At 39.1% G+C, this 27363-nt stretch overlaps 1 protein-coding gene and 1 long non-coding RNA gene across 2 annotated transcripts in view; one reads left to right on the top strand and one right to left on the bottom strand.

Moving 5' to 3' along the window:
* LOC110260027 overlaps nt 1–10431 on the top strand; it is a 29816-nt gene extending 19385 nt beyond the window's left edge. Inside the window, exon 3 of the long non-coding RNA XR_002342758.1 lies at nt 9004–10431. This is a non-coding gene — a long non-coding RNA (uncharacterized LOC110260027). The remainder of the gene's footprint in view (nt 1–9003) is intronic.
* Nucleotides 1–27363, bottom strand: part of ARHGEF33 (Rho guanine nucleotide exchange factor 33) — a 77537-nt gene that overhangs the window by 41347 nt on the left and 8827 nt on the right. The window contains 2 exon segments of the mRNA XM_021087591.1: nt 7262–7311; nt 8954–9064. Of these exon segments, the coding sequence (XP_020943250.1) occupies nt 7262–7311; nt 8954–8978 (75 nt within the window). The 5' untranslated portion in view covers nt 8979–9064.

Here is a 27363-nt window from a genome sequence, read left to right on the forward strand (position 1 = left end):
GGCAATATAATATCAAAACAAAATATAGGCAAGTTTTTTTAGGGTCACACCTGCATATAGAAGTTCCCAGGCTAGGGTTCAAATTGGAGCTGCAGCTGCAGGCCTGTGCCACAGCCACAGCAACACTGCATCTGAGCCACATCTGTGACCTACCATAGCTTGTGGTAATGCCAGATCCTTAACCCCCTGAACGAGGCCAGGGATCAAACCTGCATCCTTACAGACACAATGTCAAATCCTTAACCCATGAGCCACAATGGGAACTCCTAGGCAGGTTTTTAAATTGAAGGAAGGAAACCCAATATTCACTCATATTTCTTGCTTGAAAAAAAAAAGGGAACCACATTCCAACAGAAATAGGTTTCATTTTCATATCACCTGCTCCCTTAGGTGTAGAATTTTCTCCAGGAGCCTAAAGGCAGCGGCAGGGTTCTAGGGGAAAGGATTTTTCTTCACCTATAGAACTCCAGCTATCAAAAAATTAAGAACTCTCAATACATGTCCCTAATAGCCACTTTATAGGGACTTTGGGAATCCTGAACGCATTTTGAGCTATGAGCCATTTCCTGTCCATATATTACTTTGAGCCCCTTAGATACCTGCCATGGGAGTAACGCTACTGCCTTATAAACAGCTTCACAACCACTGATCAGCCAGAGAGGGGCTGCCGTAGTGAGTACAACCACACACCTGAGACAACATGTCACTTTTAATATACTTGGGGCTCTTAAAAATCTTTAGGTGCTACAGACTGGTTTTCTGGTACCAACCAGCCATTCCTTTGTGAATAAAAAATACTCTGAAAACATGAACTTAGCATCTTTTTTCTGCTGTCTCTTCTGCTTTCTTATTTGACAGCCCACAGCCCACCCCCAGGGTTAGAAATGGGTGTCTACCTTGTTCTCCAGCGAGTTGAACACGTTCCTCATCTCGTTGATTTTTTCATGAAGCTGCTCTAGAGAGGTTATGATCCCTCCATCCTGCCGCTGGAGGCGGGCTCCCACTGGAGGCAGGTTCAGGGAAGACTTGTACTTCGAAGCCTACGGTACCACAGAGGGCATCTTAGGCTCAAAGAAATAGGGGAGAGGGGTCCGAATTCTTCCTATTTCCTGCTCTTAATGTCTGTTTCTCAATTTCCTTTACTTTCTTGGCTTCTTAACTCTTCTCAAGTTGAATTTTGGTCAATGTCTTCCAATTTATTTTTTCCACCAAAGAGCCCTCAAACTAAAGTTTCATAAATTATGTGAGTTGTTCTGACTTGTTTTTTACACAGACGTCTCTTTCCTTTCTGTCCATTATTATGGTGAGAAGACTATGATGAGGCAAATTCAGAGGACTGGGCCTGTGCCTTGAGAACTCTGCAAAGTCATAACGCCAAGACTTGAGAAACCGCTACAAAGTATGCCAAATGCCTGCCACACCTGACTAAAGACTCTCTCTATAGGAGCAAAAGCCCAGTATTTTGAAGTAGCACATGATGGCAAGGATGCCAAGGTACTTGCTTTGGTTTCCCCCTAAAGCAGGGTTGCTATGGAAGGAACATGGTCTTGCTGCCAGCTGCCAGCTTTCTAATTTTAGGCCTCTTTATTAATCCAATACAATGGATTAATTCACTGGAATCCATTCAATGTAGTGATTTAAAACACAAAGTAGGCAAGTCATTGGAACGGTCAAGGATAAATTCCCCAAGTCTACTCCTCTACACTCCCCGCAGAAGCTGATCCTTAAAGTCATTCTTACAGGGCACTATCAATGCTGATATGAAGCTTAGTGTGCTGGAAATGTATATTAGCCATCCCTCTATGCACCCCTGGTCTAGTAGAGTTAGCATCTCTGGTGTTAAAGAAACATTCCTCAGTGGTAAAAAGAGATTGAGGCTCAAACAGGACTTACAAAGCCTAGAAAACATTCAATGACAGTTTTGATGATGAAACTGATTACTGCAGGACTGGTTCCCATCATTTTTTCATTAGAATTTCTTTGGTCATATAACTCATTTTCTTAAATTATTTCCACTACAGAGAAAAATAAAGAAAAAAAAAGAGCTACCCCAAATTTCTTTACTTTACTATAACCATTAACATTTGGACATGTTTCCTTCTATTTTGTTCTATGAATATAAATGCAGATATTTATATTGTTGAAATTACACTAAAGATGTTTTTGATTCTGCCCTCCTTTTTTTCCCTTTTGCCTTTAACATTTTTATAAGCCCTTTCCCTTAGCCTTCAAAATTTTTTCTAAGTGGCTATACTATTTTCAATGGTTATGTAATTTTTTTTTGTCTTTTTTGCCATTTTTTGGGCTGCTCCCGCGGCATATGGAGGCTCCCAGGCTAGGAGTCTAATCGGAGCTGTAGCTGCCGGCCTACACCAGAGCCACAGCAACGTGGGATCTGAGCCGCATCTGCCACCTACACCACAGCTCACGGCAACACTGGATCCTTAACCCACTGAGCAAGTGCAGGAATCGAACTCGCAACCTCTTGGTTCCTAGGTGGATTCGTTAACCACTGAGCCACGACAGGAACTTATATAATATTCTGTCCTACAAATATGCCAGAGTTTTCCTACCCATTCACCCATGTTAGAAATTTATGTTGTATTTATAATTTTTTAATATAAAATAATACATTGAAATACAATGTTTTTTATTTAAAGCTCTATGTGTGTATCAGATTATTTCCTTAGTATAAACTCCTAAATATGAAATTACTGTGTTAAAATGTTTTAGTAGTATTAAACCCAAATGGAAATCTACTGTATTGGAGAGAGACAATATATTCAATTAAGTAACAAGTATACAAAGTATATCTGACCAGAGGATTTGAAAAGTTATAATAATATGCTTGTATATCCTTGGAAACACACTGTATAATGTGCAGTGTCCTAAATTAGTGTATTTGGGAAAACATGTTTTGGATCAGATATATGAACCATAAGCAATATACATGGTGGAAACTGAAGTATTTACATTCCTAAGGCTACAAGTCAGCCCAAAACACAGCTGGAGTTCAAACCATTAGTGTGAGGGTTGAGCTAGAGCTAAGCTGTGCAGTTATATCTGCTGCCTTAATTGAGGGGCCCCAACCCCTGCTTCTTGTGTTAATGGAATCATAATTTTAAAAATACATATTCAAAATGAAGTAATCAAGGCTGAAGCAACACAGTCTAGCTCTGGAAAAGAGGTTGGGTCGGACTTTGAGAGAGGGCTATGCACAGAGGACAAAGGACAAATAAAAGGGAGTGTGCTAAGCAAAGGAGCTGTCAGAGCATCCACACTGATTCACCTGTTCCACAGTCATTCTACCTGGAATCAACTGGGAGATGACAGAACTCATTCTCCTGTTGGCTTCTGTGACCTGTTTAGGTCACTGTATCTTACTCTTACCAAGGAGGTCACATCCAACCAAAGAATAGGGAGCCCATTAGGGGTATGAACATTTTAACACTTTTACTGCATTTTAACTAATAATTTTCATAAAAGCCTCCACCAATTTACACACACACTCATTAGAACTAGATACTATTAGTTAGTTATTTTATTATTTGCCAATTAGGTAGTCAAAAAATAATGCTCCTTGTTTTTGTTTTTCTTGAAATATGGAGCACTTCACAAATTTGTGTGTCATCTATGCACAGGGACCATGCTGATCTTCTCTGCATCGTTCCAATTTTAGCATATGTGCTACCAAAGCAAGCACTGCTCCTTGTTTTAATCATTGTTCCTTTGAGCTTCAACCTTTCCTTCCATTTATTAGCCAGCTATAATTTTACTTGGTAAATTGTCTGTTTGTGTTCTTTGCCTATGTTCTACTGGGGTTTCAGAAGTTTCCTTTTTATTGATTCTATGAACTATTTATATGTCATTGAACTTGTGTAATATTTTTATAGAAATTTTCCCAATTTGGTTATTGATCTTTGAATTCGTTGAAAATATTTTTACATTGGGAAAACTTTTCTCTTTGGCCATACCCACAGCATGCATAAATAAGTTCCTGGGCCAGGAATCAAATCTGAGCCATAACAGTGACCCGAGCCAAATCCTTAACTACTAGGTCACTTCTAGTAGTAATCCTTAACTACTAGGGAACTTCTTGGGAAAATTTTTAATTGTGATGTGATGAACTTGCTAACTCTTTCCTTTGTGATTTCTTCCAGTGGTTTTTCACTTAAAAAGATATTTGAAATCCAGAGACAAAATAGATATTCACTAATTCTAAACTTTTATGGTTTTATTTTATTCTTTTTTTTTTTTTGTCTTTTTGCCTTTTCTTGAGCCGCTCCCGCGGCATATGGAGGTTCCCAGGCTAGGGGTCTAATGGGAGCTATAGCCACCAGCCTACAGCACAGCTCACGGCAATGCCGGATCCTTAAACCACTGAGCAAGGCCAGGGATCAAACCTGCAGCCTCATGGTTCCTAGTCGGATTCGTTAACCACTGAGCCACGACGGGAACTCCTATTTTGTCTTTTTGTTTCAGGGCCACACCTGTGGCATATGGAAGTTCCCAGGCTAGGGGTAGAATTGGAGCTGCAGCTGCTGGCCTACACCACAGCCATAGCAACACCAGATCTGAGCTGCATCTGTGACCTACACCACAGCTCACGGCAACACCATATCCTTAATCTACTAAGCAAGGCCAGGGATCAAACCCGCAGCCTCATGGATACTACTTGGATTCATTACCACTGTGCCTCATGGATACTAGTTGGGCTCATTACTGGGAACTCCCTATGGTTTTATTTTTTAGTATTTAATCTTTTAACCCACTTTTGAGTTTATTTTGATTAGAGTCTGAAGTAAAGACCGCTTCTTTTTTTGCAAAGAACCAGACAATTTCCCAAACACCATTTGGCACCAGACTAAAGGATTGCATTGGACCTCTTGGCTCAAAGCAATATACAGATCTTGCGATATTCATTCATTCAACTAATATTTATTGAATATGTGCTATATTCCAGGCACTATACTTGTATATTCCAGAATACAACAGAGAGCAAAATGTGCTAAATCCCTGCCCTTGGAGCTTACATTCTAGAGAAGGAGACAAAGAGACAGACAATTAAAAAATAAACAAGTTAATATTTACTATAATGTCAGATCAGGATGGGGGGACGTCTATTGACAAAATAAAACAAGGAGATAGAAAATGGCTGAAATGTCACATTTTGCTTCAACTTTCATATTTTTCTCTCCCTTGTTAGTATGATTGTATCTAATATAGTTAATCTCTCCCTGCATCCCTCCTTCCTCTTCCTCTTCCTCTTCTTCTTTACTTCTCCTCCTTCAACTTCTTTTGGTTAAATGTTGCTTGGAGTAAACAGACAGGGTCTTAGGAAGCATTCTCTTAAAACTAGGATGGGGTTATAGTCACAGCATCATAGAGGTCAGCTAAGCCAACTTTACTTCTACTGCTTCATTTGTTCCTCTGTGAACAGATGTACTTGGATTTGTGATACCGTAAGAGAATGAGGCCAACCCCACTGCAGCTATATTTAGCCAACATTCAGGGAGTGACCTACATAAAATCTATAATAGACTTTAAATCATACCTGAGTTTAAAGAGATAGTCACACTCATTCAAATGCCACACACAGGTCAGACGTTAACAGAGAGGAGGCAGGCGGGGAAGACACTTGGAGGCCTTGGACGGACGAGGGAGGCATCAAATCAGCACTGAGTGAAGACTCGCTTCAGTTTCCAGGCCTTTGTTCAAGCTTGTCCCTCTGTCTGAAATACCCTTCCCCATATCCACTTACCAGATGATCAACTTGTCCTTAAAGGCCTGGTTCAAATCCTTCAGTCAATATTAACTCATCCCTTGTCCATCTCCCAGAGAATTTTACCAACGCCTCTGCTGTAATTTTTCCAGCAGCCTACCTTGTATGAGCTATTTATTGTATGCGTTTTTCAGAACACTTAAAAATCAATGAGAATGTCTGTTGCACATCCCATTAGGCCAAGCACTAGACTTTGCACATGGTTAATGCTCAATAAATAGGCACTAAGTTGAAATGAGGCTGTTTCCTTTACCCCCTCTAGTTGCTGGTCTGGTTCTAGGAGCAACATGATTAAAATGTTTCATAATCCTGTGGTAGCGTGCCCTAATTGGGTCCACAGCAATGATCTCTGACATGATATTTCTGGGAACTAGCTGTTATTTTCACTTTGTCACTTAAACTCAACAAATCTAAATTCCATTTCTCCTAAACTTTCTGCTCCTCCAGATTCTATATCTCTATTCGGAAGACTGTATGTAGGTTCCCAGGCTGGAGGTGGAATCGGAGCTGCAATTGCCAGCCTACTCCACAGCCACAGCAATGCGGGATATGAGCCACATCTGCAACCTACCCCACAGCTCATGGCAACGCTGGACCTTTAACCCACTGAGTGGGGCCAGGGATCGAACCTTCATCCTCATGGATACTAGTCAGGTTTGTTACTGCTGAGCCACAATGGGAACTCCCGGGAAACCATTCTTTTTCCTAGTTACCACAGCTTAAAACCTTAGAGCTTACTTTGAAATCACTTTTTCTCTCAACTCCCACCAAACCCTGTCAATTCTTCCTTCACTCTCATGTATTCCAGATAATAATGCCTTAACCCCAGAGAGGAGCACAGGTTTCCCGTAGCCCAAGCTGCTTTTATTTACACATTTTGTCAAAATTAAGTCTATGATTATTAAGAAGAGAAATTTACTTTAAATTGCAGTTAGAAGATAGAAGCCAAAGAAATAACTATTTAGAGTCAAAGCAGCCCAGTGTAACTCTTGTTGCAAACCTATTACAGTGTTGTGTAGAACAATTATCTCCCTTGTAAATTAAAATATTCCCATTGTTTAAAAGAGCTTAAATTTTTTCCATCATCATGTTTGACCATTTTCTATGTTAAACCCCTTTTATTCTCAGTTCTCCCTGCTAAAATGAGAACTAAGGAAAATAGATCTCTCTCTGTCCCTTTCTCTGATGGAAAGGTTATTGCAGTGTAATGGCCATGCTGATGGTGGCAACAGGCAGAAAAAGCAGCATCAGTGTGGGAGAAGTGTGCTGTATGTTATAAACTGGATAAGCTGTCCTCAGTCATCACTTTTCTCAAGAGTACAGTGTGAATGACACTCTCTCTCCTGCCTGTCTCCAAGTCTTAAGTGAACACATACAATGATACGTGTAGAAGCTGTTGTGAGTGCTAAGAAAATGTATATGTAAAGGATAGTCGTCATTGTTATACACAGGAGAATTCAAAACAATCTGTGCTTTTACCTGGTAAATCTGTGTGGAAGGATTATTCATCGGTTTATGTTCATTCTCTCCTGTAGGGAGAAAGAGCTTTGTTTAATCAACACAACTCATTCCGTCCCTTTCCTCTTCAGACACATGCGGGAATAAGGGGACTTAGTGGAGCCTAAATCTGTGCCTGCATGACAAGAAACCAATGCTTCACCAAGATTCACCAAGAAGATAGATTGGCGTAGATGATTTTATATCACATCCTAATGACAAACATATCTACCGGAGATAACTCTTGTATTAGTTAACAACGCTTATACCCTAATGGGGCGGTTTCTCAGTCAAACTGAATGATGAAGGATCATTAATTAGCCAGGAGGGAATGCCCGTGAAGGGTCTCTCTCTTATTCTCAGGGCTGACTGAAGGTTACCTGAGGGGATAGTTCCACAGTCAAGAAGGCACCCATCCAGTTGTCACTCTGTTGTTCTCAGGAGGCCTGTGTAAGATATCCCTTCCTTCTCCTGCCTCTGATCCTTCCTAAACTTCTGAACTCTGCCCTTCTGTCACCACCCAGATCAGCTAAAGGAATCTTCTGTCCTCCTGGGTAGGAGGACTGATAAAAGGGAGTTGGCAATGCAAAGGGTCTGAGAAGGGTGCAGCAGGAAAACAAAACAAAAAACAGCATTATCAACACTAGACACTGTCAAACACAGGCCAAATACAGAGGAAATAGTAGGTTATGAAAACCTACTATTAGGGAGGAAAAAGGTTGGCCTAGACTATACCTTTTGGAATCATATTCGTTGGCCCTGAAGACCAGGCAATCCATGTAAAACATGCAGCCCTTTGCTCATCCATTTAGTTACATCTCTTTTGTGTCACATTGTATGTATCTAGCAATTTACAGATGAAACCCTTGGTTGCAAATATTTGGTTGTATGGATGTGTATATTGTTCTCCTAAGACATGCAGGTAGAGGAAATCCTTTCTTAGAGGAACAGCCTTGGTATTAAGTTCATAAGTAATATATAACCTCAACCCAGAATTTATATACACTAAGGGCTGTCCCTGTAAAATGCAGATGGTTTGAGATTACCAATATTCCCCACACAAGCTTGAGAAAAGATTTTTAGCCCATTTTGTGCTATGTTCCAATAGCCTAATATAATGGAGAATATATTAATTAAGAATCAGATATTAATATATTAATATAAGAATCAGAACTTGGGCACAGAGACCAGGCTCCCAGGTCAAACTTCGACACTTGGTGGTTGTAGCCTGAATTCTCTATGACTGTTTCCTTACCTGTCAATTGGAGATAATAACAGAACCTACTTTTATGTGGTTGATTCTACATGGTAAAGATTAAAAGAGAAAGCCCTTATGTTTCTAGGCCAGCCTGGAGGTGTTGTGTGTCTGTTAGTTGAATATGTATCTTGGCCTAATTCAGCAGATAGAATAATAATATTCTGAGTCAGTCCTAAAGTTATTGCTAAGAAAAATAAGATAATTATTCAGACCAAATTATATGTATATGTATACAGCATTTCCTATTTCTCCAGCACCAGGTCTGTGCTCTTCGTTGTCATTCTATTACGATGCGGAAATGCGTACTGTCAAGTTAACATGTTCTCATGTTTTGAGACAAGGGCAAGACAAAACTACAACTCGTATTTCTTAAATCCTGAGCCTTAAAGAGAGTGAGACGCAGGAAAAAATCTAACCTTGCTTTGTTTTGGTTTTTTCCATGGTGCCTGTTTCTTCTCTCCTCCAGCTTATTCTTCAACATTGCATCTTCATTGTCCCTGGATCAGGCCATCCCCTCCTCCTTGGACCTGTCAATTGAAATCAAGAGTAAGGGAGAGCAGGGAGCAGGTAAAGTGACTGTACTTACTTTAGGTGTTAACTTTTTTTTTTAATGCCTTTGTTTTTTTATTACTTAGAATTTTTATTTTACATTTATTGAGACAGTCTTTTCAGATGGAGACCTAGGTTTTGCTATATAAAACACAGTATCCTCCAGACATCAAAGCACTGGAGATGCCAGATTATCTTTTAAGCTGCTGGCACTTTTTCTCCAAACTTTCATGCTGGAGCTTCTTAGATTTCACTGGATGACAAGAAAAGAAGGTTTTCGTTCAAAAGCCAGGATGGATAGTTCTTTCTCAAATGACAATTGAATTGCTTGTTGACTGAAACACCAAGGAATTGTGTTGTTACACCATCAGGAATAATAATCCAGTTGACGTATGCACAGCAATGACACCCAAAATCAGTAAATTAGGATTTACTAAATACAGAATTCTCTCTGCTACTTTTTTCCCTTTCTCATATGAGTCAAATAAGATGTGTCAGTACCTAGAGGTGTTAACTTTTAAAATTAAAGTGAACACAGCTCTTAGAGTCAACAGGTGGTATGTGCTATTTCAGGAGTGAAAATATTAAATAAATATTTCGCTTAAAATTCAAAGGTAGGAGTTCCCTGATGGCCTAATGGATTAAGGATCTGGGTGTTATCACTGCTGTGGCTTGGGTTCGATCCCTGGCCTGGGAATTTCTGCATGCCACCAGAGTGAGCAAAAAAAAAAGAAAAAGAAAAACAATCAAAGTCAAAGGTAAATATTTTGTCAACAAGTATAAGCGTCATTACTTAAAATTATGGTAGTTTTTAATATGCTATATTCTTTGGGGAGTCAAATCAATTAATTTAAACCCACTGATTTTATTAGTGGGGAATAGTTTAGGGAAATGGAAATTAACTTGAACAAATATGAAGGCTAATATATTGGTTTCTATTTAATTAAACATTAAGTTCCTTGATGGCCTTGTCCCCACTTTCAGCATATGGTAAACTTCTTTACAGCAGGAGATGCTTGTCAAATGTGACCTGGCTGTTGTGACCATTAGACACAGGATGCAATCTAACAAGCAAAAATAGTCAGTATTGTGAACATTGGTCCTGTTTTTTTTTTTTTTTTTCCATCTAGACTTTTAACTGTTTCCAATGATTGGGGAATTCTCTGACCTTATGAGTCTTGATCAGAGGCCTCCGCTTATAGAGGCTGACAATGCCAGGTTCTCCTAGCCTTCCTGGCAGCTAAGGCATGAGGAGCACATGATGCCACTTTCCCATCTGCCCACCCCAATTGAGACTGGCAGTTGCAGAAGAATTTCCTAAGGCATATATACTTGATATACTTTCTGCTTTTTTAGAAATATAAAGGATTCCAAAGACAGCAGCAGCAACAAGGGCAGTGCTGGTAACCACCCTGCACAGGCAGTCGAAGTAACTGAAGCTGCTGCTTTTGGTGCTTTCCTCACCAGAACAGCTGTACTATGTGATTTGGGGCATTGCTACTGGCTGCATAATCCCAAATTTGGTTCTTCAGTCTTCCAGCAATTCTATGAGCTGCCCACATCCTTTCAACACATTCCTTTGCTGCATAAATCTGCCAGAGTTATTTTCTATTGCTTTGCAACTAAGAAACTTGATTGAAACAATCAAAATATATTAATGCTATCCAAGATTGAGAAAGCTTTGTTCATTGCTCTAGAAATGACGTATCTAATTCATAGTGACAAAATGCAGATCAGTAGTTGCCTAAGGCAGGAGGTGGGCGTTTAACTGGGAAAAAGCTCAGGGAAATTTTAAGTGGGATGAAAATATTCTATTGCTTAATTGTGGTAGTGGTTATACAGGTGTGAAAATTTGTCAAAACTCATCAAAATGAATATTTGACTGGGTGCATTTTATCCCATATAATGTACCTCTTAAAGTAAAATTGATGTTTTATTCACAGGTTGAGGCCTGTGAAGCAAAATGATAAATTGGCACAGTCTGAAAGGTACACATGGGTGAAAAAGCATTGGTCGATAGCTACACGGTATAAATGAGAGATACAAAGAAAGGCCCAAAGTGAAGACCATATGCTACTTGGAGCCTTGGACATTTTTCATGTGAGCATGAAATTTATGTCAAGGTAAGACATGTTCCCTAGCTATCTGAATCTCTTTGATAGCTGATATAAGCATTACTAAGGTGAAAAGTTTCTACTCCTTGGCAATTGATAAGTAATCTGGTATTTAATGCATTCCATGCTGAATAATTAAGTCACAGAATGTTAGGGCTAAAAAGGCAATGAGAACATTTTTTGATCCTTCTTCATTTGTAGAAGCAACTGAGGCCTAGGGATGGGAAGAGAAGTGACCTGCTCAAAGCCACATAGCTTTGAAAATAATTGTTAGAGGTGATTTCTGTTTCTATTTGGAGAAGAAAATCTTGAAATACAGAAGTCATATCTTTAATGGGATTTTTGTAGATAATTAACTGCAGGGGATTTACTTATCTAATCTGCAACTAATTAAAAACAAACCCCCAAATCCCTGCATATATCATGGATAAAATGTAAATGTATGCATTTTCCAAGCTAAGATATCATCAAGCTCATGTATGTACAAATAGTTGCTGATTTCAAGTAGTAATAAAAGGTGTATGGTTACTAGAAAATACATTGGAAATTTTATTTTACTCTTAATTGGCTGCAGCCATGGCATGCAGAAGTTCCCTGGTCAGGGATTGAACCCAAGCCACAGCAGTGACAACACCAAATCCTTAACTGCTAGGCCACCAAGGAACTCCTATTTAATTTATTTAATTATGAAAGCAACCAAACTATATCATAAAAAAATTTAGAAAATATATAGAGTAGGAAAACCAAGTATAATGCCTCTACTTAATGATCACAATCATTTGATTCTATTGGCAGTCAGTCATTTTTCTCTTGGATGTTTTACCTGATTGTTAATGGAGCCTACCTATAATTTTTTTAATCTACTTTTTCACCTACAATAGCACATAAGCGTTTTACTTTCTTTTACAAATTGGATCATTATTATTCATGCTGTTTCTATTCTGGGCATTTGGGTGGAGGGGAGTGTTTCTCCCAAGGTCTAGCCAGTGTTAATCTACTGGTATTCTTCCATTTTTTTCTCCATCCTCATAGAACCACATTCAAATATATATATATTTATTTATATATTAAACTATATTAATTATATAATATATTAATATATTATATATACACATATGTGGTGGGACTGTCATGTAGGTTCACACTGTACCTCTCTGCATCATCTCTCTCACTTAATACGTCTTTCCAAGTTAATTGGTATTGTTCTAACAAATCATTTTTAGTGGCTGCATGATCTCCATGGTAGGAATGACCTGTGTTAATCATTCCTGTTTTGATAGACATTCCTTTTATTTCCATTATTTTGTCAGTGCAAACAGTGCTACAACAAACATCTCAGTATACAGAGCCATATATATTGGTGCTTTTATTATGGGGAGTGGTGTTATTTATTTATTTCCTTTTTATGACCATACCTGTGACATGCAGAATTTACCTAGCTAGGGGTCAAACTGGAGCTGCAGCTGCAGACTACACTACGGCCACAGCAATGCCAAATCTGAGCTGCATCTGTGACCTACACCACAGCTTGCGGCAGTGCCGGATCCTTAACCCACTGAGTGAGGCCAGACTCTGTGTTGGAATCTTAACCCACTGAGCCGCAATAGTAACTTCTATTATGGGGGGTTTTAATGGATGTGACTAGGCTGCTTTCCAAAACGACTGTATTTATTCTCATTTCCTCCAGGAATATTGCATAAGGAGATTTTCTCCTGCATCCCAGCCAATAGTGGATGTTAACACTTTTTAGTTCTTGCCAGTCTGATGGGTGACAAGTGATATTTCATAGTTACTTTTGCTAATTTCTAGTGCTATTAAGCATATCTACATGTACTTACTCGACATTTAGATTTACTCTTCTGTGATTATCTATTCCACTGCTTTGCATATTTTTTTGGCCATACCATGGCACAAAGAAGTTCCTGGCCAGGGATCAAACCCACACCACAGCAGTGCCAATGCCAGATCCTTAACTACTAGGCCACCAGGGAACTCCTGCTTTGCATATTTTTAAGAGAGTCATCTGCCTTTTCCTTAATAAGGGCTTTTACATTATATAGATTATATCTTTGTCACATGATTTATGAATACTTTTCCCATCTGTCTTTTTGTCTTTTGACTTTGTAAACACATTTACTTTTTTTTTTTTTGTCTTTTTGTTTTTTAGGGCTGCACCAGGGGCATATGGAGGTTCCCAGGCTAGGGGTCGAATTGGATCTGTAGCCTCCAGCCTATGCCAGAACCACGGCAACACAGGATCTGAGCTGCGTCTGCGACCTACACCACAGCTCGTGGCAACGCTGGATCCTTAACCCACTGAGCAAGGCAAGGGATCAAACCCGGGTCCTCATGGATGCTAGTCAGGTTCTTTAACCACTGAGCCATAACAGTAACTCCTAAACACATTTACTATTGAGACAGTTTTTAATTTTTGAAGACAAATAAATTTTTCCTTAATTATTTCTAGGTTTCTTGAGTTGGTTTAAAAGCTCTCCTCAGCCCTAAAGTTTATATATTTTTTCCTATATTTTCTTCTAAGGTTTTTTATGATTAAGTATTTAATTTATCTGGAATTTTTTTATTTTAATTTTTTTAACTTAAATTTTTTTTTATTTTTTTGTCTTATTAGGGCCACACCTGCGGCATATGGAGATTCCCAGGCTAGGGGTCCAATCATAGCTGCAGCTGCCAGCCTACCCCAGAGCCACAGCAATGCCAGATCCTAGATGTGTCTTTGACCTATACCACAGCTCATGGCAACGCCAGATCCATAAACCACTGAGCGAGGCCAGGGATCAAACCCAGAACTTCATGGTTCCTAGTCGGATTCATTTCTGCTGCACCACGATGGGAACTCCAGAAATTTGTTTTTATATATGGGCTAAGGAAGTGTTCAATTTCCATTTTCTAGATAGCTAGCCACTTGTAGCTGTACCAGTTTTTACATAAATCATCATTTTCCTCCACAGAATTGAAATACGATTTCTGTGACGTATTAAATTCCCATATATACTGAGCTCTGCTATGGACTCTCTGTTCAATCTGATCTATCTATTCCTATTCCAGAATTACAAATTATATGGTTCTTTAGTGTCTTAAAGATATTTGGTGAGGCAAGTCAGCTATTATTCTTTTTCTAATTTGCTTTTCCTGACACATTTTCCCATAGGAATAAATATGTTGCATGATTATCTTACCCATTACAAAAAATATTGACATTTTCATTGGAATTGAATTGATTTATATATTAGTACAGGAGAAGTGGTATTTTTCTTACATCAAATCTTGTCATTGAGGAGCAATATACTTCCTTATTTGTCTGAATCTTGTTTTAGCTTTTTAATCAGATTTTATAGTTTTCTCTTAAAGTTCCTATATTTTTCCTGAAAATTTATTCTTTGGTATTTTATAGCTTTTATTGCTATTGTTAAAGTCAGTTTTTCCATTTCCAGTTTTCCCTAGATGGTTTTTCTATCCTCTTTCTCTCTGCATATCTATTTTTTACTTGGCCACCTTACTGAATTCCTTTATTAATTATGGAATATTTTTAAAATAAATATGTCTTGATAATTTATCCTTATTTTTAAACTTTATACTGGTTATTTCATTGCTGCATTTTATTGTATTCCTGGAGCTTCTAGAATAATGTTTACTAACAATGGTAACTGTGGATATCATTATCTATCTTCTGATTTTAATGCAAATGGCTTTAAAGTTATTTACAATAACATTTTCTATCTTTGAGAAATAATCTACATCATACTTAACTAATTTCTATAGTCTTATTTTACTAAAATTTCTTGTTAGGAATGGCTTCTGTATTTTATCAGTCCTTTTAGCAGCTTTTGATAGAATTGCCATTTTCTCCTTTAATTTATTATTGTAATGAATTATACTGATTCCCTGATGTTGAATCATCCTTACATTCCTGGAATTTTTGCTCGGTCATGGGATATAGTTTTTTTTATAGTCTATTGGATTCTATTTGTTAATATTTAGACATTTTTTGATCTATATTCTTGAGTGATTTTGATCAGTAGAGGATGTTTTGGGTTTGGGTATTTTACTTTGGGGGGTGGTAATAAAAGTTTATTCTGGTTTCTTAAAATGATTGGAGGGTTTTTATCTTTTACTATAATCTAGAAATTTTTCAGTTAAATTGGAATTATCTGTTCATTGAAAGATAATAGAGCATAGCTATGAAAACATTTGGTATTGGTACCTTTTAAAATATTTTTTATTTTATTATTATTATTGCTATTTTGCTTTTTAGGACCTCACCCGAGGCATGTGGAGATTCCCAGGCTAGGGGTCCAATCGGAGCTACAGCTGCTGGCCTAAGCCACAGCCACAGCAACAAAGGATCCCAGCCACATCTACAACCTACACCACCCCTCATGGCAACACCAGGTGCTTAGCCCACTGAGTGAGGCCAGGGATCAAAACCCACAACCTAGTCAGATTCTTTTCCACTGCACCATGACGGGAACTCCTTGGTGCCTTTTTTAAAAAGTAGATCTTTAAACTTTATTCAGTTTCTTCAAAGGTATTGGTGTACTCAACTTTTTAACTTTATAATTTATATTTTCCTTGTTTGTCAACAGATCTGTTGATAGGGAATAAGTATCTTTCCATGCGCGATATAAGAAGTGGTGGAGAAGGAATGAATATTTATTGACCAGCTGCTATGTGCCATGCACTACGAGTCATATTTTATTTATATTGTCACATCTAATTGAATCCTCATATTGATCTTGTTTAATTTGGATCATTATCCTCATTTTATTGATGAGAATTTTGAGGCTTGGGAAAATGAGATAATAATGTGCTCAGGATCACAGATAAGAAATGGGAGTGGAGGAGTTCCCGTTGTGGCGCAGTGGTTAACGAATCCGACTAGGAACCATGAGGTTGTGGATTCAAGCCCTGGCCTTGCTCAGTGGGTTAAGTATCCCGCGTTGCTGTGAGCTGTGGTGTAGGTTGCAGATGTGGCTCAGATCCCACATTGCTGTGGCTCTGGTATAGGCTGATGGCTACAGCTCTGATTCAACCCCTAGCCTGGGAACCTCCATATGCCATAGGAGCGGCCCTAGAAAAGGCAAAAAGACCAAAAAAAAAAAAAAAAAAAGGAAAGAAATGGGAATGGAGTCAGATTGGAACTCAGGCCTCTGTGATTTTAGAATTGATGGATCTACTCCTGGATTTCTCCAAATAGTTTCAAAATCATTATATTTAATTAATGAAAAATTGTTGTTTGAGGAATCATTATTCTCCCCCCTGCCAGTATTGAATATTAGGATCATTTTCTGTTTTTCATTGTAATAAATGAATTTTTAATATAGCTTTTTCCTCTTAAGATAATTTTACTTAGGCTAGATTTACAGAAGAGAATTACTGGTTTGAAGAGTTGACCATATTAATGAGTAATATATACTGAAAGATATATCTGAAAAGGGGAAAATAGCAGGAGAGTATGACTTTTTCTGGAAACAGCTATACTACACTCTGAAATTTCCTGTGAGATCTTACTTGTAGTCTGCTTCATTGTCTATAGGAATCCTTTGCTCTCTGAGCCCAGTAATTCTTTACCCTGCCCTTCATAGTCGCAGAGTCACTGCCTACCTTTGAATAAATCAGATGCTGGAACCAAGTTAACATGTTGCTACTCCTCCCCAGCCTTCCTTCTTTCTTTCCACCTTTACAATAGCAATGCTAGCCTCTAAAAACAGCTATCTAGGCCACAGCAGACCCTTGAGAAAATACTGGTAAGTTTTTAGAAAAAGCCTGTTTGTCTGATCATTACCTAGAGCAATGGTTTTAGTCTGTATTTTGAAGCCCTCAGGGTTTTTTGAGCCTGCCTTGGGAGCAGAGTGAAAGTCACCATGCTGGTGGGTTCTGGGCCCCCCTTCCCATCCCCTTCAGCCAGTCTCTCTGCTCTCATCTAATTCACAACCCGTAGCTTTGGGGGAAGGATTTCCTTTTAAAATGTGATTCTGCTGCTTTAAAAAGCTTCTAAAATTATAGAGAAATAGGAATGTTGAAACATGAGCCTAAAGAGTTATAACCAGATTTTTATGAAATTAAGTCAAGTGATAAAATTAACACTATTAATAAAGTTAATAGAAGCCTAAAGAATACAGAAAAATCTCCTGCCCCTCCCCCATCCTGACCTAGAATGTGTACCCCACACACAAATGCAGGCATAATACCACAAAAACTTAGGATTGTCTATTACTTTCCAATTACTGCTGTGACAAAAAAAGAAAGTTTGGCACTTTGGGGAATTGAAATTAATTGAAAGTAGACTTGAGTTAATTTCCACTCCGGTGTCCTTATTGAATGGGCCTTTAGTGCACATTTCTAATTTAGTAGAATGAGAACTTTTATGTTGGGGGAGGGTGATGAAGAATTATTTTCCCCTGAAACTGAAGTAATTCATCAGGACAAATCGTGCAACTGTTTTCAGGGAGGAACGTCTATATGATCTTTGCGATGTAGAAAAGTGCTTTGAAAAATATTGTAAACAGTTGTTTGTTTTTTCCGTCCAGCCTAAAAGCAGCCTATGTTTCATGAAATGACATATTTCATGACCTTGTTTGTACCTGCATCGTATTTTTCAAAGCACCCTCACTTGATCGTTGTGGCAATGCTGTGCAATGGCCAGGACTCATTGCCATCCATTTTATACAGAAGGAAACTGTAGCTCTGAACAATTAAGGAAGTAGCTCCAAGTAAGACCTTCATTCTTTCTATTGTTGTCTATCTTTAAATAAACTACTTCATGTCACAGGATTGCAAAGGACTATAATATAAAAAACTACTTTTAGTGTCATTAAAAATCTATCGGAATTCCCGCCATGGTGCAGCAGGTTAAGAATCTGACTACAGTGGAGGTGTAGGTTCAATCCCTGGTTTGGTGCAGTGGGTTGAAGAATCTGATATTGCTGCAACTGCAGCATAGGTGGCAGCTATTGCTCCGATTCAACCCCTGGCCCAGGAACTTCCATATGCTGTGGGTGTGGCCATAAAATTTTTTTAAAAAGAAATCTATCAGTTTTTTTGTGGGGTCTGATAGCTATTTGAAAAAATAGTTGCAATGGATTGGTAGAATGAGAAGGTTTTGACAAGTCTGATGAGAGATAGGGAGACTGAAAGAGAAAGAAAACAGAGTAGGGCAAAAAATAGTATATAACCCCAATTCAGAGGCTATGAAATATTATTTTAAAAATTCTATGTGCATTTTATTGCCAATAACTTTTAAAGCCACGTGAAATAGACAGTTTTCTAGGAAAACAAAGATTGTTGAACTTTGGTTTAAAAACTTGTTTTAAAACAAATGTTGTTGAACTTTGTTTTAAAAACTGTAAATTACAATGGCTGTCTCTAGAAGATATTGAAAGGGGGATGTCAAGTGTCTATCCCCCAAATAAGAAAAAATCCTAGAACAAAAAAAAAAAAGAATTAAAAAAAAGGAAAAATCCTAGATAATATCACTGGAAATTTCTTTCTTTCTTTCTTTTTTTTTTTTTTTTTGTCTTTTTGCCTTTTCTTGGGCCCCTCCTGCGGCCTATGGAGCTTCCCAGGCTAGGGGTCTAATCAGAGCTGTAGCCACCGGCCTATGCCAGAGCCACAGTAACACGGGATCCGAGCCGCGTCTGAAACCTATACCACAGCTCACGGCAACACCGGATCCTTGACCCACTGAGCAAGGCCAGGGATAGAACCCGCAACCTCATGGTTCCTAGTCGGATTCGTTAACCACTGAGCCATGACGGGAACTCCTGGAAATTTCTATAAATAACAATAACTGTGTTATTTAATCCAGAATAAAAAAAAAACAATGTATGTAAATCACTACATCTGTTCTAGGAGGTTCTGTTACCAAATCTACTCTAATACAGCCTGAATAAATATACTAATATTTTAAATGAAATATCAGAGAACAAAAATACAACACTATGACCAGCAGTTTGTTCTAGGTTATAAAAATGTCTTGATGCTTAGAAATCTATTAATATAATTCGGTAATCAATATAATGTAAAACACACACACACACAAAGTGCACAGTGTGACCCTGCGAATCCAAATAAGGAGATAAAGCAATTTTCACAAAACATAGGTTTATATGCAGGTGTTTAAAATAAGGATGCCTCAGTGATACTGTAACATTTTATACCCACTTCCCCTAATATATATAATCATCTCATCCTTGAATTCATAGCAATTTATGATGACAAAGGTAATAAACCAAAGAATTAAAATAGGACTCTCACCAGACATCCCAAATAATAAGTATTCTTATTTTGAAAATGGTTCTTGGTCCTCAAAGCAGCCTCTTACTTGACCTTTTCTCAAATGTAGGTGTTGCTAGAAAAAGGGTGGTGGCCCCCACCACTGAATCAGGTCACAAGGCCATCATCACATCCTTGGTAAACTGCCCGAATGCTGGTTCCCTCACCAGACTGTAAGTAGAGTGTATGTTTTATTCATCTTTGTATCCCCAGCACCTTGCCCCACCCTCTCTGAGCTTGTGCTCAACAAGTGTTTGTGGAAGTAAACTGAATTCTCATTTAATAGACTACAAGATAAATATGCTTTTTACCACATGTGCTTCACATGAGCAAAAAAATATTCAGTGGTAAATATAGAAGGAGTTTAGCCTAGAAGTGATTTTTATTATGAAAAATATTCCTATTTTATTCTATTAAGCAGAATTTCACTTGCAGAAATATATCCTCTGTGCCCACCATTAGGCTTGACAAACAAAGAGAGAGTAAGTAAGATTTCAGAACAAATGGCCCTGCACCAAAATTAATTATAACTGATGTTCCAAGGTTGCCAGCAATCTCAGAGTGCCCAGAGCCCAAGAGAAGAGGGGCAGAGTACAGGGAGCGGGCAATTCTGTAGCTCAGAGAGCACACAGAGGTTCTTCACATGCAAATATGAAGTAATAATTTCCCCCCACCTCCACTACATCAGCACATTAATTTTTTATTTTCTCTATCCAATATCAGTTAAGGACTTCCAGCTGGGTCACAGTAGGTTATGGATCCAGCATTGCCTCAGCTGTGGTATAGATCGCAGCCACGGCTCAGATTTGATCCCTGGCCTGGGAATGTCTGCATGCCTCAGATGCAGAATAATAATAATATAATATCAGTTAAGGTAGAGTAATTTTATTGAGTTGCTATGTGTCCACATCAATCCGAAAAAAAGAACACCAGCATGTTACACACACACACACACACACACACACACATCCATTGGCTAGAGGTAATTATTTTAAGTTTAAGAATGCTTCATTTAAGACATCAAAACTTATCAGAAGTTTCAGACCATGTTAGTTCCAGAAGTTCTTCTGATTCATCTTCTTGATTGGCAGACATAGGTGTTAGAATTTGATTTTGTGAGCTGGGATGCTTCATGGGCTGTAGGTCTGGTGAAGGAGATGTTCACCATGTCTTTTCTTGGCCTGGTTTGACTCACTTTAATTTCAACCATTTAAACAGGGTCTGTCCCTGGATTCATCTGAGTGGAAGTTAAGAATCTCCCAGAGACACTCTGTGCATGAGGCAGAGGACACGGTGTTACCTGAATACAAGGTATATACCCACTTCAAAAGAAAATTAAATGGCTGTTGTTCTATTTTCACTAGGTCAGTCCTGAATGAAAGAGCAGGAAGACAGTGAAGGGCAGAGAAGCTCCCAGGAGAATTGTGCAAGGGAAGGAGTCTTGAGCTCCAGAGAGCGCTCCCTCCAGCCCTGGGGATGACCCTAATTTGTAAACCCCTAACCAGTCCTCAGGAAGCAGAGGCAGTGGCAGGACTCACAAGATCTGAGTTACATAGCTAAGTTAGTTGTACCTTGTGAAACAGAGCAGCAGTAACCACTAACAGCCTATTTTAGGTGAGAAGGGAAACCAGGTTACTGCTGACACTCCTGGGATAATTTTTTTCTTAGTTCGGATGAAATGACATCCAATTTTGATCTGCCATTGGCACTTTCAGAAGTGCTAAAAAGGAGAACAGAGTAAAACCCAATCTTCAGAATGACTAATTTCTCACCACCTCCCAGTGAACTCAAGGACTTGGAAATCAAGACAAGCTTGGGTGGTCCATGGTCACCTCAAATTCAGCCTGTTTGAATCACATCAGTCATCTTTAGCCTATCCAAGTACCCCCTTCAGATTTCCCAGGCTCCATCACTAGCACCACCATTGACCTAGGCTTCAGTCCTTGCAATGATTTTTCCTCTCATCCTATGATCCACCAGTAGTGAAATCCTTCTGAGTCCTTCTTTTGGTGGTTTCTTAAATTTTCTCCTCTATTTTTATTACCACCTTTGTGGCTCAACCTGACTGCTTTGTTCCTAAACATCTATAGGAGCACCCTAGTTCATTTCTCAACACTCTTAAGTGCTACTAGATTATTTTCCTTTAAAGAAATCACTTTTATCACCTCTTGCTCATGTTCATACACTGAATAGCTGTCTTCTTAATAAACTATGCAGCTAACCTCAAGGTCCTCCACAATGTCCTTCCTCTCCAACCTTCTTTCTGATACGAGGAATGTGTTTCAGCCTCCTGACTCTTATTCACCTCTTGCATCTCTATCTAGTCTCTCACCTTCCCTGCAGCCTGGGCTGCCCTCCTCATGCTACTCCAATTGTCAGATCCTTACTCATTCCCCAAAGTCTAACTCAGGCCCATTCCCTCTCTGGGACTTTCTCCCTTCAATCCAATAGGAAATTAGCCCTTTCTTGGAATACCTGTAGAACTCAATTGGAACCAAAATCTTGATTTCCTGCTACTACTTATCTTATGTATACAACCTCATTTTCTGAATAGATTATAAACTTCTTGAGAAAAGAGGCTATCTTTTTTCTACTTCTTAGTATACCTTGTGCCCATTCTATGTTCTTAGATAGAGTAGAAGCTCAGTAAAAGTTTGTTGACTCAGGTGATAAATCTGCTAAACACTGTCAGTAATAACTACTTAGCACATCGTCCTCCCCTAATTAATTAGGTGCTAATTACTAATAATTACTTGTTAAGTGTTCTCTTACCAAACAACCTGGCAATCAATCATTATGGAGGTAGAGATTAAGAGAGAAAGAAATTGGAGAAATTGCCCCCCCCCCAGGCTGGGGCAGTAGGACAAAGATTTAATGCTCTATCTAAGCCCTAAAGGCATTTTCAGAGTAATAGGGTCTAAAATAAGATGATCTGCAGTGGCTTAGCCTTGTTATTTATATATTAGATTCTAATGTTTTAGATTTAGAGACAATCCAATCTTCCTCAACTCATTTTGGAACACACCTTAGAAACCTCACTGCCTGGGGCTTGCCCACTTCTTTCCTCTGAACACTGGGGACCCACCTTTGGTCTGTAATGTCTACCACTCGTCTTCTTGGGGATCCATGCTCCTGGTCTCCAAAACAAATAGGTAGGCAGTGAATGAGCCAGTAGATACAAGGTCTAAGAATTAGGAAAAAAAACAAACAAACCAAACCACATCTACCCTCTTCCAAAGCCATATTTCCAGCCTAGCCCTTGAATCTTTAACTCCTTCCCACACATTCTTAAGGTTAGGTCCTTCCTCTAGCTTAAGGTTGTGAGCCGAAGAGAAAACTGCTGTAAATCTGAATGCAAAGTTTACATGCAAATTAAATCCTTCTTCCTAAAATCCTGTAAATTCAGTTTTGATAGGCTTTTGAATTTATTATTAATAGGCATAATCCCCACTGGCAAAAATTATATAATAAGTAGATGTGGTACATTTGAAAAGTCATTAAAGTGTTAATATAGAATGTTGAGAATCACAGAAGTGAGAAAAGCTCATTTGTGAAAATCCTGGGACCCACAGGATATGAGGGGAAAAGTGAAGTTGAAATTCAAGCTCTTATGCATCTCTACCAGGGCCTATTTTGTTCTTATCTCTTGGCAGCTTCATGTCTTCTCAAATTTACAATATCTCATAATCATACATTAAGGGAAAAAACATTCCCAAGGCTCCTGGTCTCTGATTCAGTGTCGCCTTATTAGAAAGGCCTTCCCTGACCACACATGTAAAACCAGGACCCAGCCTTCATTGCCTGCCTCCCTTTCAGTGCTTCAGTTTTCTATACAGCCATTTATCACCAAATGACAATGTTATCTATTTATTTGTTTCTTGATCTTCTTGGCCTGTCATCTCCGCTTCATGTGGACTTGGCATTTTTACTCACTATACATTCCCTAAGGTCTAACATAGGGTTAGACCTTATTTGGGTTCTATTCTATTCTATAGAACCCAAATAAAACAGTATGGAATAAATGAAAGAACCAATATCATGGTTTAGAAAGACCAAACCAAACCACACCTACCAGTGACTTGCAGTATAAACTATGTGGTAAAGAAGATCAGAACTGAAAGATTACACAGAGATCAGCCATCCAAACTCTGTCACTTCATAAATAAAGAAAATGAAATCCAGATGTTGACTTGACTAAGTCATAAGCTCCTGTTCCAATAGAGATAATAAAATAGTTCACTACAGAGTTCTGATTTCCTATACAAATATGATAATTATGGAATTTGATAATATGATTTTAATCTCAGTGAAGCAGGCCTCATAAATAAGTGGAATAAAAAGGTTGTCAGGTCCTCTGCCCAAATATACCAACCTCACAACCTCACTGTCATCAACTTTATGGCTTTATTCCTTTGGATCTTGAGAGATTTTCTTTATTTTTAAAATTTTATTTTATTTATTTATTTAGCTTTTTAGGACTGCACCCACAACATGTGGAAGTTCCCAGGCTAGGGGTCAAATCGGAGCTACAGCTTCCTGTCTCACGCTACAGCCACTGCAATGTGAGATCCAAGCCACATCTGTGACCTACACCACAGCTCATGGCAATGCTGGATCCTTAACCCACTGAGCTAGGCCAGGGATCGAATCCACAAGCTCATGGTTCCTAGTTGGATTCGCTTCCGCTGCACCACAACAGGAACTCAAAGAGATTTTTATTTTTTTAAAAAAAACATGCTAGGAGTTCCCGTCGTGGCGCAGTGGTTAACGAATCTGACTAGGAACCATGAGGTTGCGGGTTCGGTCCCTGCCCTTGCTCAGTGGGTTAACGATCCGGCGTTGCCGTGAGCTGTGGTGTAGGTTGCAGACGTGGCTCGGATCCCGAGTTGCTGTGGCTCTGGCGTAGGCCGGTGGCTATAGCTCCGATTGGACCCCTAGCCTGGGAACCTCCATATGCCGAGGGAGCAGCCCAAGAAATAGCAAAAAGACAAAAAAAAATAAAAATAAAAATAAAAAAAACATGCTAGATTTACTCTGTTCTCAGCTAACACTTTAGTTGAGAGCAACGCTGAGAGCCAAGCTCAGTGACAGTAGGGGCTGGGGATGGAGAACCTGAGCTCTGACATATGGAGCATCTGGATTCAAATCCTAGCTCTAGGATTTACATAGTTGATTGACCTTGAGAAAATTTCTTAACCTCTTTAAGAGTCTGGTTAGCTCGGTCTCTAATATGATTACAAGTCTCTGGTAGCAATTATTACTATCCTTTGCAATTTTGCCTAGAATAAAGCAGGAAGCTCTAGCCTGTTGAGAGAGATAGAAGGAAAAGCAAACACTCGATCCTCCCGAGGGGTCTGTATTTAAAAGGACCATATGTTAAACTTCTTCTGTGGTCCCAGGCACCCAGCGCATAGGTGAGTACCATGCAGACCCTGGTTACCACTTCAGGAGCCAGAATCAAAAGCTTGCCTCCAGGAGTTCCCGTTGTGGCTCAGTGGTTGACGAACCCGACTGGGAACCATGAGGTTGCGGGTTCGGTCCCTGGTCTTGCTCAGTGGATTGCCGTGAGCTGTGGTGTAGGTTGCAGACGAAGCTCGGATCCCGCGTTGCTGTGGCTCTGGTGTAGGCTGGCAGCTACAGCTCCGATTAGACCCCTAGCCTGGGAACCTCCACATGCTGCAGGAGCGGCCCAAGAAATGGCAAAAAGACAAAAAAAAAAAAAAAAAAAAAAAAAAAAGCTTGCCTCCAAGGCAGCAACCTCAGCCCAGCTGTGGAAAGGGAGGGAGCCCCAACAATTGGATGTTTGGTAATTTTGAGCCTGAAAATGGGGTTAGAGCTAGATTAAGGAGCTGTGCCTCCACCAATCTCTCAGAGGTGGTGAAAGAGCCTTGGAGGTGTAGGAGGGAGAAAACCATGCTTACTAGGAATTCTCTCAAGGAAAGGATCAAGTGTGGTTGAAAGGAATGCTTTGATAAGCATCCTGGCAGGGGCGGGGGGGAGGGAATGTGTTTGGATGGGTGTGATGGGATATCCTAGATGCAGGCTTGAATAGCAACAAATGGTTGCCAAAAAGCCTTCCTAGAAAGGTGAGTCTGGTTTTCTTGTAGAATTTTTTTTTTCTTTTTCGGCCACTCCCAGGGCATTAGAGCTGGAGCCGACACTACAGCTGAAGCGATGCTGGGTCCTTAACCCTGCTAGGGGTTGAACCAGCACCTTCACAGAGAGAAGCTGATTGTTAACCCACTGCACCACAGCAGGAACTCCATGGTTTTCTTGTAGGAATTTTGTTTTGCTGAGTGCCGTAGCCAGTATGAGAGCAGAGCTGAACTGTTCTTCATCCTGGACAGGAGACAGTGTACTACCCTTGGGAGTCTCCCTCCCTTTCCACTCTCCCTTCACTGAGGAATCCGCTTCTTTTCCATTCAAATGTTGAACAATGAAAGAAAATCCATCTGAATAAGTGCCAGATTTTTAGCCTGCCCTGGGTCTCTTGACTCAGCTTTGCCTTTTCTTCGGGACCTTAATTTTATGTCTGGGTGTGGTTCCTGCCATGTCCCTATAGCCAGTTAGACATTAGTTTATATGATTTTGCTGCTTAGAATAGCTAATGACTGGACTAGCTGAACTTACTTGATTTGTTTCTCTTTTTCATAGTATTTCAAATAAAAGTTTATAGTAGTTAGTATATATGATACAGATGTGAAGATGATCACAGTTCATGCGTTTCATCATACACTTGCCTGTGTACCTTTGTTCCTTCCATCCTCTGTGCCTCAAATATCTTTCCTTAGCTAATGAAATATTTCTCATCCGTCAAGGTTCACTTCAAGCCTCTCCTCAGTGAAGCCTGCTTTGGTCCTCCAGTCATCATTAGTAGACGCCTCTTCTACTACATTCTCATACCTTATTATTAGTTTGTCTTCCTGTTGGGATTTATAGGCAGTTGTCTCTGTTTCCCACACAACATTATAAGCTCCACCAGGGCCGGGATCAGCCTCAGGGTAAACATAGATTATCTCTTTATAGTAGCAAGTTTACTCAATGGTAAGCAATTTTAAAAATTATTACATATTTTTAAATATTCAGATGTTTCATGGGAGGCATGCAAAAGTAGTTAGAGTTTTAAAATACATTGATTTATATCATTTGGTTACATTCCTCTGCTGTAAAAAGTTGGAGAACTTTTTGCAAGGGGCGCTCAACTCAAATTTCAGTTGAATTTAATTAAATTCCAGAGAATGTTTATGGTTAATAACTTCTTTCCCTGAAGAAAATAATAGGGAGATGTTGGTAAAAGGGTACAAACTCTCAGTTATTAGAAGAGTAAGGTCGGAGTTCTCTTGTGGTGCAGTGGGTTAAGGATTTGGCATTGTCACTGCCGCGGCTCGGGTTGCTGCTGTGGCGGGGGTTTGATCTCTGGCCTGGGAACTTCCACGTGCTGCTGGTGTGGCCAAAAAATAAAAAGATGAAGAAGAAGGTCTGTGATAACATGATGACTATAGAGGACAAGACTGAATGGTATAAATGAAATTTGCTGAAAGAATAGAACTTAAATGTTCATACCAAAAAAAAAAAAAAAGGCAAATATGTGAGTCGATGTGTTAATTAATTCAATTGGGGGGGGTCCTTTCACAATGTATATGCATATCAAATCATCATGTTGCATGCTTTAAATGTCTTACAGTTTTATTTGTCAATTACACCTCAATAAAGCTGAGGAAAAAAGAATAGCACAGAACTTTATTTGTATTAATAGCAAGGAGATGCATTAAAAAAAAAAAAAAAACCAGCTATGAGCTAGAAAGGCAAACTGGAAAAAAATCAATGCAATATCACCTAAATTGTAAATTTTGTTTTAACAAAAGTTCACT

Source organism: Sus scrofa, chromosome 3 (genome assembly GCF_000003025.6).
Source record: "Sus scrofa isolate TJ Tabasco breed Duroc chromosome 3, Sscrofa11.1, whole genome shotgun sequence".
Taxonomy (NCBI): domain Eukaryota; kingdom Metazoa; phylum Chordata; class Mammalia; order Artiodactyla; family Suidae; genus Sus; species Sus scrofa.